At 42.7% G+C, this 14,973-nt stretch overlaps 1 protein-coding gene across 1 annotated transcript in view; it reads left to right on the forward strand.

Annotated features, from left to right (window-relative positions):
- The window catches only part of castor2 (cytosolic arginine sensor for mTORC1 subunit 2), a 102,073-nt gene that overhangs the window by 50,359 nt on the left and 36,741 nt on the right, over positions 1-14,973 (forward strand). The window contains exon 2 of the mRNA XM_083639927.1: positions 7,607-7,677. Coding sequence (XP_083496053.1) covers positions 7,607-7,677 — 71 coding nt within the window. The remainder of the gene's footprint in view (positions 1-7,606; positions 7,678-14,973) is intronic.

Raw genomic sequence — 14,973 nt, forward strand, 5'->3', positions numbered from 1 at the left:
GAATTCAGGAAAAAATTAAATGGAATTTGGAAAAAATTAAAACGGATTTCATATGGCTCTACCTTCCTGGCACCCTTTCATCAAGATGGGCTTTTACTTTGAAATTTGTTTTATTTGACGAATGTCCGGTTTCGGACTTCCTGTCTGCCCTGATCTGATCTTGTTTAGCTTGACAGTCGCTCACGGCCGCAGAGGGTCCGCGCCCATGTTAACGTTACACGCGACGCAACAAATAAACAAACACACATTTCCCAGTGTCTCTGGACATCAACAGTAGCGGGAGACGTCTCCCCTTCTAGCAAATATACATGAATGTTATGCGTAAGGAACATGAACATCTTACCGCAAGGCAGAGAGCTAAGATAAGTAGCTAACAGCTGAGCTAAGTAGGCTATAACTAGCGTGTTAGCCGATCGGAAAAGCATGTAAACAGCGGTGAGATCTCCTTTATTAAAGTATGCAACCATTTCCAATGAACAAATGGCATGTAGCCTTTAAAACAAAACAATGTGCTTCTGCTTACTTCTTACATTCAACTCTGTATGGCAGTGAGTGCAGACAGTGCAACACCAGTGGCATGTAGCCCTCAAGTATTTAAAACAAAAACAATAGTGCTTCTGCTGCTTACTTAGCCTCCATTCAACTTTTTATGGCAGACCTGTTCAAAGAATTCAAGGTGGGTTCATTCTTTCAAACGGTGTAAAATAACACGTTTAACAACATATCAAACGGACCTTATCCTGTCACATTAGTTTTTGAGATAGCTGGCAATGCATTGTGTAACCAAAAAAACGTTTGGCTAACGTTAACGTTAACGTGTTTTGTAATGGAATCTTTATGGGACACGGCTAATACCTGGCACAGCGTTAGCTAGCATAGTGTAGCACGTGTGCAATGCAAATGGAATCATTATGGAACTATGGCTAAGTTTGGCTCTTAGCCGTGTCCCATAATGATTCCATTACAAATATTGCATTGCACACGTGACATGTTATTTTACTAAAAATAATACATTTTACCATCATTTCAAGTAGAATGATACCACTCAAGTAAGAATATTTCAAGTGTTTCAAGTGCTTTACTGAAATATTTGGACCATATGATAATACAATTATCTCAACCTTAAAAGGTTACATATAGGTGCCAAAAAGCCATAAATTCACATCAAACAACAAAGAAAAACAACAATTATAATTCAAGTTTAAACAGTAAGTGTGCAGCTGCAGCATTTATTTAAAAAAAAAAAATCTTTATCCTGCATCCCTAAACACAAACAGGGAAAAAAGGTGGAAAATCAGATGACGGCTTATATGTGTTCTGTTGATTGTTAAAATGTGTATGGGTATGCATGGGTGATCCCATGCACCGGCCGTATGCCAGGTTTCGACCTGGCCTTGTTTTTCTTGTGTAACAGGGAAATCCCAGATGGAGTATTTTTGTTGAGTGAACTGAACTGCATTGAACTGGTAACATGCAAATCCCGAAGTGGAATGCTTTTGTTCCTTTATAAACTGAACTGAGGGAACTGGACTGAACTACTAGCCATTTAGTTCAACACAGTCTTGTGCTCCAATTATCTCACACACAAAAAATCATGTTGGCGGTTTCCTTTAGCCTACACAGTATAAAATATTGATGTAGAGAAAAAAAGAAAATGTGCTGCACTTTCAATTTGATGCATGAAATGTAGGCCTATATGTAAAATGGAAACTGTTCTATAATAGACTGCTATAGCTGCTTAATAAATAAATATATATATATATATATATACATATATATCGGTAATCGGTGGTCGATGATCGGTTGGGCAGATATTTCTCATAGGTGATCGGCAATCGGTGATCGGTGGCAAAAAATGTGATCGGTGCACCCATAGTTGACGGAGTTGTAGTGGGATATGAGCAGGTTGGTGTATAGAGAGAATAGCCAGGATGAAAGGACGCAGCCTTGGGGGGCTCCTGTGCTGAGGTACAGAGAGTGAGATGTGATGTTGATTTTTACCTTCTGTTGTCTGTTAGAGAGGAAGCTGTGGATCCAGTGGCAGATGCAGGAGTCAGTGTTCATATCCAGTAGCTTATTGATGAGTTTGGCCAGGTTGATTGTGTACTAGAGCTGTCACGATTCCTCGAGTACCTCGAATAACTCGAATAATTAAATTGATCGAGGCCAAAATGATTCGCCTCGACACGCATCTGAGTAATAGAAGAGAGTGGGTAAAATATAAATTCCGACGGAACCTTAAGGCAACACGCGAGAGCGCGTTACGTCAGTACTTCACTCTACCTGAAAACATCAAGAAACGGGTCCACCCGAAAATGTGGCTACACTTTCCCAAGATAGACTCAGACAACACTGGTTGCAACATTTGTGATGTGAATTGCAAAGCTGGCCAGGGAAACACCTCAAACTTGAGGAAGCATGGTCAAACACAAGATATATTTACAGTAGCTAAATGCTGAAGACTGTAACGTATTACTAGATAGGCTGAGGGTGAATGAAGCAGGCAGCGCACCGCAGGTAACGTTAGCAGCACCCTCCTCAGCTGTAACGTTGAGAGAGGCATCGACTACAACATCAGGTAACGTTATTTAATTAGCTAGCGTTAGCTGGATAAGTTGTTTCACTGCCGTTGTAGTTGTTAGATAACGGGGCTTTTCACTGTCTTCACAACGACTGCAAAACAGAGATCGTTAACGTTAGCGTTAACGCTAACGTTGCTGCAGTAGTTGTCAAGGGTTTAACAGAACGTATTTCCTCAGCCTGTATAGTAGCTATCAACATGAAATAAAAAGCATTTGACAGCTTAAACCCGTGGCTTTTTATTTGGAAGGGTTACATTTGCCGTAATCTTTATTAACATTTCTTAAAATGCATTAGAATCTTTTTATTTTTATTTTTTTGGGTTAAAGATCTTTTTTTTTAAATTAACATTAGAGCAAATATAATACGAAAAGCCAAAGGGTTAAGCTCTCAAATGCTTTTTATTTTATGTTTCTATGTACTACAGAGCCTGAGATATGAAGGCTTTAGTGAATACTGACCGCTCTCTCTGAGAAGTTTGGACCGTTTTCTGTGAGAAATACAAAGCTCAACCTATTAACGTTAGCGGCTAATTTAACAGCGTTTTGTGTGTGTGTGTGTGTGTGTGTGTGTGTGTGTGATCACACTAGCCTGTTGGTGTGTGAGAGAGAAAGAGAGAGTGAGTGTGTGTGTGTGAGAGAGAAAGAGTGTGTGTGTCATGCAGCTGTAAGGTAAATGAAGGATGTAAACTAGCTAGTAAGCCATTCATTCATATTATTTAACGGTTGCTGTACACTGGAAGAACTCAAACGTCAGGTTGAAAAGATGAATGGTGCCACTGCCAGTTCTATGCAATTTAAAAATAAAAATGTTGTTTTTTCTAAGAAAGAAACTAATGTAGTTGTTTATTTGAAGAGATTTATCTTATTTTTTGGTGTATATTTACGATAAGCCTTTGAAAACACAAAAAAGGGTTCTTATCCGATTACTCGATTAATCGATGGATTATTCGGTAGAATACTCGATTACTAAAAGAATCGATAGTTGCAGCTCTATTGTGTACTGTACAAATCTTGTGTAGATGGTGTTGAGTTTGTCTGGGAGCTGCAGCTGGCGGGGCCGCGTTTCTGCAGGAGGATTTTTCTCTCTGAGGTAAACAGAGCGAGAAGGTAAACCCTGCCCATGTGCTTATATTACCAAGATTATATATGATACAAAGTTGGTTGATTATTGGTAAAGCCATCCTTTAAAAGAGCCACAACTACCCATGGAGCCTCTTTTGCATATCAGTGCTCTAGAGTCTAAACACTGAAATGTATGAATGTATCCGCCGGATGGCATCGCCCACAGGACTAGCCTAATTCAAACTCATTAACTCACATCAATAACTCTCAAACTAAATCAGCTGCGTGGCACGGTTTTGCTTTGGAATATTATGAGATTATGCTCATAATAAATCAACTTTATTTTATGTATCAGTCCCTTATCACTAACATAATTTGCTGTGATTGTTTTTGTGAGGATGTCAATGGCATTACAGTGCAATACTTGTTAATATAGAGTAATTTAGAGGCTCCTTGTGAAGTTCCTTGCATGCATACTGAATATGAATGATGTGAGTGATGCTGGCTAAGTGGCTAAGTAGATACATAGCTAGATGAAGCTTAATGTCCCTCTATTAATTTGCTATTACATTGTTGATCTAGACATAAGGCCACTCTCTTTGTGTGTTGGGACTGGCACTGTTAAAGATTGCCATATTGAGTCATAAAGTAGTGTTTTTAATGACATGACCCGTGATTATAAAAGGGGTTACAATAGCATTCAACACGGACTAATTTCCATTATATTTTGGAGGTCGACCACAATACTAAAACTACAGTGCTGAATTAAATTCCAAGAGAGACAGCTATTTCCCTAGAAATGCCTGTTAACTCATTCATGGCCAGTTTAGGACTGCCAATATTTAGCACAGGCCAAAGATTTTCATAATTGTTGGTCATCTTTCAAGACCCACAGTAAATTATTATCTATTAGCACCAAAGTGATTTGCAATACCTCAAAATGAAGATGTACGTCTCTGGGTTCACCAGAAAAAAAAGTGAGCTTTTAGCATGTTCTGTACTCTACTTATAGCCATTTATATACACCCTGTTTTCACCAAAAAGGTCTCTCTGAGAAGAGAAATTGCAGAAAATTGCATTTTTGTAAAGGACACAATCTCAGGCAGAACTCGCTCTCAATTCTTTTATTTTGAACTGTATTGACATCAGACATGTAAATATTATTCGTTATGACACAAATGACAAAAATAAATAAATATATATATATACTGTATATATATATACATGAAGTGCTTTTTTTACATTCAACAATACAGTTTACTCAGTGTGAGTGAGTGTGAATGTGTGTGTGTGTGCGCGGGCCCATGTGTGTCTCTTTACATTACATTACATTTCGTCATTTAGCAGACCTAAATGACCGTCCTGACCGTCCTGACCTCATTCTGAGATGTGGGCTCACAATCGGCTCCTCATCTGAAATAAAAGCAACATATCCTCAGTAAACTATATAATCACATTTAGTACAGAGACAGTGTAGTGTACTAGTGTCTCAGTAAACTATACGATCATAGAATGCAGAGATCAGTGTAGTCTCTCTCACACACACACACACACACACACACACACACACACACACACACACACACACACACACTCCTTACCGCGAGATCATCCATCCCGGTCCTGTCGCATTGGAGTCCAGTCTTCCTCGCCCTCGACAGGAAAGTGGCCGTGCTGCTTGGCTCTGTGGAAAGCAATTTCTGTGGCGAGGCTGCTGTTCTCCTCCTCACAAAGTTGTGACTCCGTCTTGTCTGGACCAGGATCGATCATGTTGGTCACGGGTTTGACTACCGCGAACAACTGATCCATGCCCGCTGCCCTGCAGCAAGCCGACCAGCTCGTGCAGCGCGCCGAGGGGCGTTTCAATGGCGTTTCTCCTCTCTGCACAAGGAAGCGCGTTTCTCTGTTTTCTGTTTTTCCTCCTGCTCATTTCAAAACAACAGCTGCGGTATGTGTTTGTTCACGTGTTGTCGGCTTGTCTTTGAGGGCAGGGACCTGATACCATGTCACAGGCTGGGGAAGTCTTTGAACTACGCGCTGCACTAATAAAAACAAAAACACGTCAAACACGTCATTGGCGGGGAGGGCTATTCCTGATAACACGTCAAAGACGTCTTTGGCGATGAATGAGTTAAGAGTCCTTGTCTGGATTTAAATTTGAAAAAACGCTTTTGGGGACAATTCAAAATGTTGGAAAATCTAGTTAGACGGAAATGGGCGGGGAAAAAAGAATTTTGATTGTAGATGCTACGGTTCAAAAGTTATGGACCAAAACGTAAAGAGGGCTGTTATAGCCAAACTAGGCTGTAGATTAGGTAGATCCCCTATGTCCCAGTTAGCTCTGGTTAATGTCTAGAGTAGTCAGTTTGTCTGATCTTCCCCCCCCCCCTCTTTCTCTTTCCCCCTTCCCCCGCTCCTTCCCCTCTTCTCCCTTCCTGTTCTCTCCTCTCCCACATTTCCCATTCCCCCCCACCTCCTCTCTTTCCATGCTCTTTCCTCCCCCACATCCCACCGCTCTCCCCCCTCCCTTCTCTTGCTCTCTCCTCTTTCTCCCCTCTGCTCCTTCTCCTTCTCCCCAATTTTTCCCCATTCCCTGCCACTTCCTGCTCTCCCCTCTCTCACATTCCCCCTGCTCTCCCTCCCCTGCACCCTCCCACCTCTCCTTCTCTGTTCTCTCCTCCCCCACATTTCCCATTTTCTCCCCACCTCCTCCCTCTCCCTGCCCTCTCCTCCCCCACATCCCCCCGCTCTCCCTCCCTCCTCCACTCTCCTGCTCTCTCCTCTTCCCCCACTACTCTAAAGCATAGTACACATCCTACTCCAAAGCATGGCACCCATTCTATCCCCTCCAATATTCCGCCACTATTTAAAGCATGGCACCCATTCTTCCCTAAAGCGAGGCACCCATAAGCTCTATATGTGAACATGTGTTTATTTGGCAAAGGGACTCACTACTAAAGGCTTGCAGCCAATTAAATTAGGCATAGTTTGGTTGCTAAGAAATCGACATATGTCCGTTTGCAAGATGTGTGTCTATATTTCTCTATCATATAATTGTTCGATGTGTTATTATTACTACTGTAATTTGTTAATGTTGTGTCAGCTAGCCCTCCTCTCCCTGTTCTCTCCATATAGTCTCCCATACTGCCCTATACTCCCATACTCTTCCATACGCTCTCTCCTCTCCCACATTTCCCTTTCTCTCCCCACCTCCTCCCTCCCCCTGCTCTCTTCTCCCCCACACCCCCCCCCCGCTCCCCCCCCCTTTCTCCTCTCCTGCTCTCTCCTCTTGCTCCTTCCCCACCTCCTATACCCTCCAACATTTCCCATTCCCTCCCCACCCCATCACTCTCTCACATTCCCCCTGCTCTCCTCCCTTCTCCTGCTCTCTCCTCTGCTCTATCCTTCATTTCTATATTTTCTATATTTCTCTATCAATTGTTCAAATGTTATCTTTATTCTGTATATTCTTGCTACTGTTGTGTCAGCTAGAATTAGCTAGATATATTTTCTGTGAAGCCCTCTGAGACATGCTTGTGAATTAGGGCTATATAAATAAACTTGACTTGACTTGACTATAGCGCCACCTAGTGGTCAACAAGTGTAGTTTTTTCACCCATAGTAAAAGGTGACACTGTGAACCTACCTACCAAGTTTGGTAGTGGCAGGTCTTATGGTTTCTGAGTGGGACCAAATGGGCTTCCAAATGGTCCCCCAAATGGGCTTGCAAATTGTGTGGACAAACCCTGTTATAGGGCCTGGCTAAAGAAAGAAAGTGAGAAAAAATAAATAATGTATTGGGGGAAAAAGTGATGCATCGATTCAAGATGCATTGAGATGCATCAATAATCGTTTTATAATCGAATCGTAGCCCTCTGAATCGGAATCGAATCGTCAGGTGTCTAGAGATTCCCACCCCTACCGGTAACCACTCTCTGAACTCTCCTCTCTCTCCTTTCCAGATGCAAGTTTTTCAGTTTGACAGAGACTCCGGAGGATTACACCATTATCGTGGACGAGGAAGGCTTCAAAGGTGGGCCTCTACGTCTCTAGGCAATTACTAGTGGATATTTCAAGTTACTGTGGCAACCATACATCAGGCAGCAGGGGAAATATCACGTTGTGTAATCTAGCATTCTCTCTCCAAAACTGTGTACGTCGACTGGCACTGTTTGACCACACATTACCTCATTGTCAGTACCATTATGGATGTAAGGCCAAGCTGCCACTTGCTGGCTTTGCTGGTTGGCTGAGTGAGTGAATCCATGTCATTACAGGCCCTTTTCCAGCATGACCCTTGTTGGTTACCCTGTATACTACAAGCTATGTGTTGCATAACAGGCACACAGGTATTTTCTACTGCCAGCTGGCTCAAAGTGTTGTTTTTTTATGCCTGAACTAAACTACAGTATGGAACTCAAACGAGCAATGCCAGATTTTGTAACAATTTACAAATCTCTCTCTCTCTCTCTCTCTCTCTCTCCAATCTCTCTGTTAGTATTGTATTAGCTGTAGTTTTGTAGTTAACATTTAGTGTTAGCATTTAGCCTATTACTGTAAATGTACTACAATTAATGATTGTCTTAGGGTCATGCTGTTAGTGTTATTAGCATTCGTTTTTTCCCCAACATTTTATTTTCAAATGTTTTGGAGCAATACACGACAAAACAAACAAGCTCAGACACAGGAAAAGAAAAGAGAAAAAAACATACACATACATATATTATTGACACTCAATATTGCAACATGGTGCTACCAGCCACATAAGGTGCTTATGTGCTTGTAAGGGATATTGTGCATGGGAACCCACGCAAGGGGTCTATGAGAAACCGGCCAGGTGAGTCACTCATCACCCCTAACCTCATCAAGGCAGGCTAGAAAGGGTCCCAGATAGTTGAGAATGTTTTAAAGACCCTGGAAACCGAAATCCACAAAATCCTTCTAACTATGTAATTTAGGGTCTTATGTGACTAATTGTAATCCTCACAAAGTTTGAGACATTAGCTTAAACCCAAATCCTAAATATTGCCATTTCCCTGTTTACACTTTTTCATGAGGAAGGATTTGAATTGGGCGGTTCTTATGGCTCCAAGATTGTCCCACTCCTGACGTCAGGATGCGGATCCAATCATAAAGTAGCTTGCAGTTGTCCGTTCTACAAAACCATCGTGCCCCCGCAGCCCGCTCAGTCTGCCTATATCGAATGGAGCGGGGTGGCCACTGCGTCTCGGCGGACTCTGACTAAATGTGGCCGGCCATGACTCCGGGGAGACCTCATTGCCAAATTGCGTTTCTTTAAATGCGTGTTTCAAAAGTCTGTACATTAAACACATATGCTTATGTTTTTGTATCTGTTGGTGGGCTATGTGGGCGATTTATTTTACGACATTTATAAAACATAGAGGGCCCTATTTTCGTAAAAGCGATAATTTAGCGTTTGCGCTCGTTTAACGCCGTGCGCAATGTAAATTGGGGGCATGCATAAGCGCATGCCATTATAATTGTACTGGACATAGGCGTGCCACATGCGAAAGCAAACGTTTCAGCACTAAAATGTGGGGATAGATGGCATTATCCTATCGTCAGCAGCACGCAATTACTTTGTGCTAAGAGCTTTGAAAAGCACGTCTTAGGCCAAGGGTGGGCAACTATTTTTCATGGGGGGCCACATGAGAAACCCAGATTGTTGCCCGGGGCCGAACAAATATTGTCATGCCGTAACCCATGGTGATGATAGAGAGGGCCACAAAAAAAAAATCCTCACTACCCGATTTTGCTGAGGGCCGAACAGTGCCACCGCAAAGAATTTGGGGCATTTGAAGCTAGGTTTACAGGAATAACTCATTTTAAATTAACAGTTGTGATGTCATTATTCAGTCTTAACCACCAATATTTGATCCTTTTCTCACTCACTCCTATGTCACCACCTGCTCTCCCTGCAGGGCCTTGAAATTAACTTTTTTGACCACCTGCCAATATGGCTGCTAGATTTTAAAGTTACCAGCCGATTAGAATTTCCACTAGCCGATTTTTTTTTCTTGAAATAAACCAGAATATGAGTGGGGTAATTTAAGCATAAGTAACAGTAAGTGGCCTGGGATTCTCAAAGCCTGTGTTGAGGGTCACACAAACAAAAATGCACTCTTGAAGCTAAATAAATCCAAAACCAACGAGTTTATTTAAATTTCTACTTCAATGTAGAACAGTAATTTCTTACACGTGAGATTACTTTTAGCCTTTTAGTCATAAAGATTATTGAAAGATATTCTATATTCCAGACTGTAATGCTATAACAGAAGTGGAGTATTGGCCAGAATGACATGAACATGTGGACACTTATTCCGCGGGTATCTTGCAATGTTGCGTTCAGATGCACTGTACTTTTTTCTTTTTTCTTCTTCTTTTTATGCAATTCCATGAGCGCACCAAGATTCAAGATTCAAGAGATTCAAGATTTTTATTGTCACTCCATGGTACAAGTATCACGTGTGAAATTCTTGTGCTGTGGACTCCGTTTACATCATAGTACAAATATAACAGGGCATATGAGTGCAAAAACAACAAGAGACACAACAAGCAATAAGGCAGTATAGTGATAAGACAAGTCAGAGACAGTGTCATATTCACTGCACATAGGTGCACATGTCATGTGCATACTTTAGATGTGCTTAAACATTTTAAATTCGGCGTATTTGACATACAGGTGCAAATAGCATATTCCTTATTAAACATACAATTAAACTCTGCGTTTTAAATTCGGCGTATTTGACATACAGGTGCAAATAGCATATTCCTTATTAAACATACAATTAAACATTAGACATACGTAATGTAATACGTAATACCATAATCTCTTAAAATATCTTTTAATAATTTCTGCAGCGCAGAAACATCATTACGCACGGACGTGCCACGCCAGGACATCAAATTCTGCTGTTAAAATTGGGTAACCAGCAGATTATTCGGAGATGCAATCAACTACGGTATAATTCACTGAGAAACTTTTATCACATCGCAAGGAGGGGTTATGGTAAATGAATTGAGAAAACTTGTACATTGTAGCCTACTTGCAATAGGCTATTCACCTTCACCATGCTATCCCATAACCCGGAGGGTCGTTGGCTCCACAGCCGATCTGTCACAAGCTCTCCATCTCTCTCTGTCCTCGGCACGAGTCGGCAGCTCAATGTTTCGCCGAGTTTTAATTGAGTCCACTGTAAATCCTCCAATCTTTTCTTTTGTCTCTGCCGCTTACCCGCTGCAAACATGTTTCTATTGTCCCACCCGTCAACAAAATAACCCGAATTGCATCAAAACACAGATGTTTTTAACAGGTATATGATGTGATGGTGTCGTTAGATAGGGATAATATATACAGTCAATAGGCCTACACCTATCCAAATTACGCATGGGGAGAATTACAGCATGCCTCACGCAACCTGTATTACAGGGACTGCAAGACGGGAATCTGTTTTGATTGATGTAATGCCCAGGCATTGCCAGGCCACACCTGTGAATAATTCTGGTGGTTAACACCGACCAAATCCCGTTTGTGCCGCGCATAAATGATTTGGCACGCCTATAATCTGCACTTTGTTGTGATGAGTTATGCTCCCCCGCGAGTAATTGCATCCTCACCATATTTTGGGGCTGTTTTAACTTAAAAACAGGGAGGTCACGTCTACCCAAACAATTATATCATTTTTAAACAGTTATGTTTCTGTATAAATCATTACAATATGCTCCCGTGAGGTGTGGATGCGTTTAGCTGCTGCCAGGCGGGGGTGCAAAACTCGGCATAACACCTGGACAAATGCGCAAGGCAGAGCGCTATCTTCCCTGCCAAGGCATGCGCAAACATGTGCACAAGCGCAAATAGGGGATATCGCCTGTACCAAGATAGGGCCCAGAGTGTCTGAGCGCTCCACTCACACACGCGGGCTGCTCTTGGAGGGAGAAGCAGATCGGGCAGGTAGGCGGGCAGTGCAATAGGTTACCTCTGGTGTGGACAGATCCGCTGCTGCTCTGACTGGTGATGCGGGGTGAGTGTGTCGTCGAGGAGAAGACGCGACACCAGGCTGCTGCTAGTGGATGATGAATGACGGTGGTGATGGGAGGGAGGATGGATGGAGGGAAGATGTTTCACTCAAGAGCTAAGCCCATGCAGAGCGCTCATGAATCGGCCACAAGTTGAGGAAGTATGACCTCAGCTCTAGCAGACACACATCGCGTTTGTTCTTTAAATGCATGTTTCAAAAAGTCAGTTTCTTTTTATGTACATTAAAGGATGGCTTTTCCGTGGTGAATATGAAGATCTATTAAATGTAACGCACCTATTGAGTTGGAATCCGTTCAACATTTTTGAATCGGTGGTTCCTCGCCAGAGAAATCAAAGAAAATCCACTCGGTGGGGGAGGGGCGGGTGCGGGAGGCAGAAATCCTCCACTTCCCACAATGCACTGGGCTCGTGGTTTTCTAATAAGTCCACGCCCAGCCCGCAGGCGCTGGGGGCGCTTGGCTAAAACATTATTCACGCAATCTTGCTATTACTCAACTTTACTTAGTTTGTTCATCAAACGATAATGGCAAGGGTTAAATGTGTAGTTAGCGCGTGCATGGCGAAGAAGAGGAGAGAAGCAGAGGAAACGGGCAAAGCGCTTATTTCGCATTGTTTCCCAAAAGATTGAGCGCTACGGCTAGCCTAGGTAGCTAGCATTAGCATAGGGCTCCATTAGCTGGGACCTGCGAGTTTGCAGTAGTCATTTCAAAGAGGACTATCAACGTTCTTTTCTAGCCATGGAGACAGCTCAGAGTCGGAAAAGACTGAGGGAAGACGGCTTGCAATAAAAATCTACAGCTCTATGTCGATAGCTGCAATGTACATATTTTATTCATTTTGATTTTGTTTTAAAATGCTTGATTTTACCTGTCTTGTTGTATTGCGGCTGGAGGCAGTCCAAAAAAGCCGCGAGGAGCTAAACATGAGAGGAAAACACTGACGTGCATAGTAAAATAATTCAGTTCCACTCCAATAGCTGCGTTTTAACATGAATCGTTTACTTCAAAACACACAGAAAAATACATATGGTACAGGCAGAGGTGTAGTGCTATCTAGAGAAGTGGGGGAACGCACCTATATGGGGAACACCTGCACACGCACAGGTCCCAACAAAGCCCCCCCCCCCCCCCCCCTCCCCCTCGCGCACGCACACACGCTAACGTTCACGCAGCCTATTCATTAATTAATCGTTCGGGGCGGGCAATCGCTTATATCAACGAATTAAACGAGCAAACTCACGGATTCCTCAAGTGCTGCAAACCACTGTCACTGACACACGACTAACTTGTGTCCTCTATAAACACTGCAGAAGCCCGTGACATTTGCAGCTCTGAAACTAAAATACGTAGCCTATATGGGCACAGCAGAGCAGAGTCAGTTATCAACACAAACAGCTAAACAATCTCTCAACCAGCGATCACACAAGTTGCACAAGGCAACTGGCATCTGGCGATGCAAATTGCAATGGGGTGATTAACGCTAACTTTTGATTCAACCGCGTTGAAAAGAAACACGCTTTTAACATTGTTTCTTCATGCTTGTAAACGTACCTTTTTAGCAGCTGGTCCGAAAAATGAAAGGATGTTTGGCTGCCTTTTTCATCTTTACTTGTTATAGTGAGGTACTGGTGGAAAAAAAAATATTTTGATGCTGAAAAAGCCAGTATGTTTCAGTATAGCTTTTATTAAACTGAGGTTTCCCCCGCGCTGTAGCTAGTTAAGGTGGAATGTTTCCTTTTCCTTCAAGCCACGAGTTGATGCTGTGTGAATCATTCAGCCCACCTTAAATATAGTTAAGGTGGAATGTTTCCTTCTTTCTTCAAGCCGCGAGTTGATGCTGTGTGAATCATTCAGCCCACCTTAAATATAGGACGAATGACAACGTTGTCAAGTTTCACTCGTTTTATTGGCTCGACATGCACACACACACTGACACACACAAAACACCCCTTGGAGAAGTATGGGAACGCCGTTCCCTCGCGTTACACCGGGACTACACCTATGGGTACAGGTACCGAGTCTGATTTTGCGTGTATAAATGCGGTCAAAGAAAAGTATCCACTTCCAAGCTCACCCCCTCTCTCTCTGACAATGCACAAACAGGTGAACAGGTGAAGACAAGCATTATCACTACCACTCACACCCAGCCCATGGTGACCACGCCCGCCACCATGACAGTGAATAATAATGAGTGTAGAAAACACAGGAGACTTAGAGCGCCTACATTCCGGCCCCTTAATTATCCAATAATTACACAATAATTACACATTATGTAGGAGACGACAAGAAAAGCTAAAAAAAATGCAATAGTTTTATTTTATTTTATAAATGTCCCTTTTGAAAATGTCCTTTTTTCCTTAGACAAAAAAAAACAAAAATGGGAAAGTTCCGCAGCCTAGTAAGGAGTGATCTTTATTACAATAACTTAGTCAGTCAAGTCAGGAAAAATGTGGTCAATGTCCATGTGTCAATGTCAAAGTCAATGTCTATGAAGTTCAAAGGTGTCCTTCAGACAGATGTCCTCACGACTCTTCTGCTTCCTGTAGAAGGCAACCCTTTGTGATCGGCCTGTCCAGACAGCTGGTCTTGGTCTTGATCCGCACCATACGGACAAGTCCTCTTCTGTCTGGGATGGTTTGCACAATCCTTCCTGTAAGCCAAGAGTTGCGAGGTGCTAAGTCGTCAACAATGAGCACAATATCTCCGGGAACAAAGTTGTGCTTGACACTTGACCACTTCTGACGTTCCTGCAGCAGAGGCAAATATTCCCTGATCCATCGCTTCCAAAACAAGTCCGACATGTACTGAACTTGTCTCCATCTGCGACGAGCGTATATGTCCTCCTTATGAAACTGTCCCGGTGGCAAAGATGGCTTGGTCTTAAGCAACAAAAGATGGTTAGGAGTTGGTGCTTCCAAGTCATTGGGATCAGTGGATGCTCTAGTAATGGGACGGCTGTTGATGATAGCTTCCACTTCGCATAGAACTGTGTGAAGACCCTCTTCGTCAAGGTTCTGAAACTTCAGGGTGGAATTCAAGACCTTCCTCACAGATCTAATCATCCGTTCCCATACTCCGCCATGATGTGATGCAGTAGGGGGATTGAAAATCCACTTTATTCCTTTCTGAAGGAGGGCGTCGTTGATCTGAGCCAGATTCCAACCTTCCAAAGCCTCCCTCAGTACACGCTCCGCTCCGACAAAGTTGGTTCCATTATCGGAGCGTAATTCCTGTACTTGTCCACGTCGTTGCTATAAAGCGTCGAAGAGCA

This window comes from Poromitra crassiceps, assembly GCF_964638095.1.
Source record: "Poromitra crassiceps genome assembly, chromosome: 1".
Taxonomy (NCBI): domain Eukaryota; kingdom Metazoa; phylum Chordata; class Actinopteri; order Beryciformes; family Melamphaidae; genus Poromitra; species Poromitra crassiceps.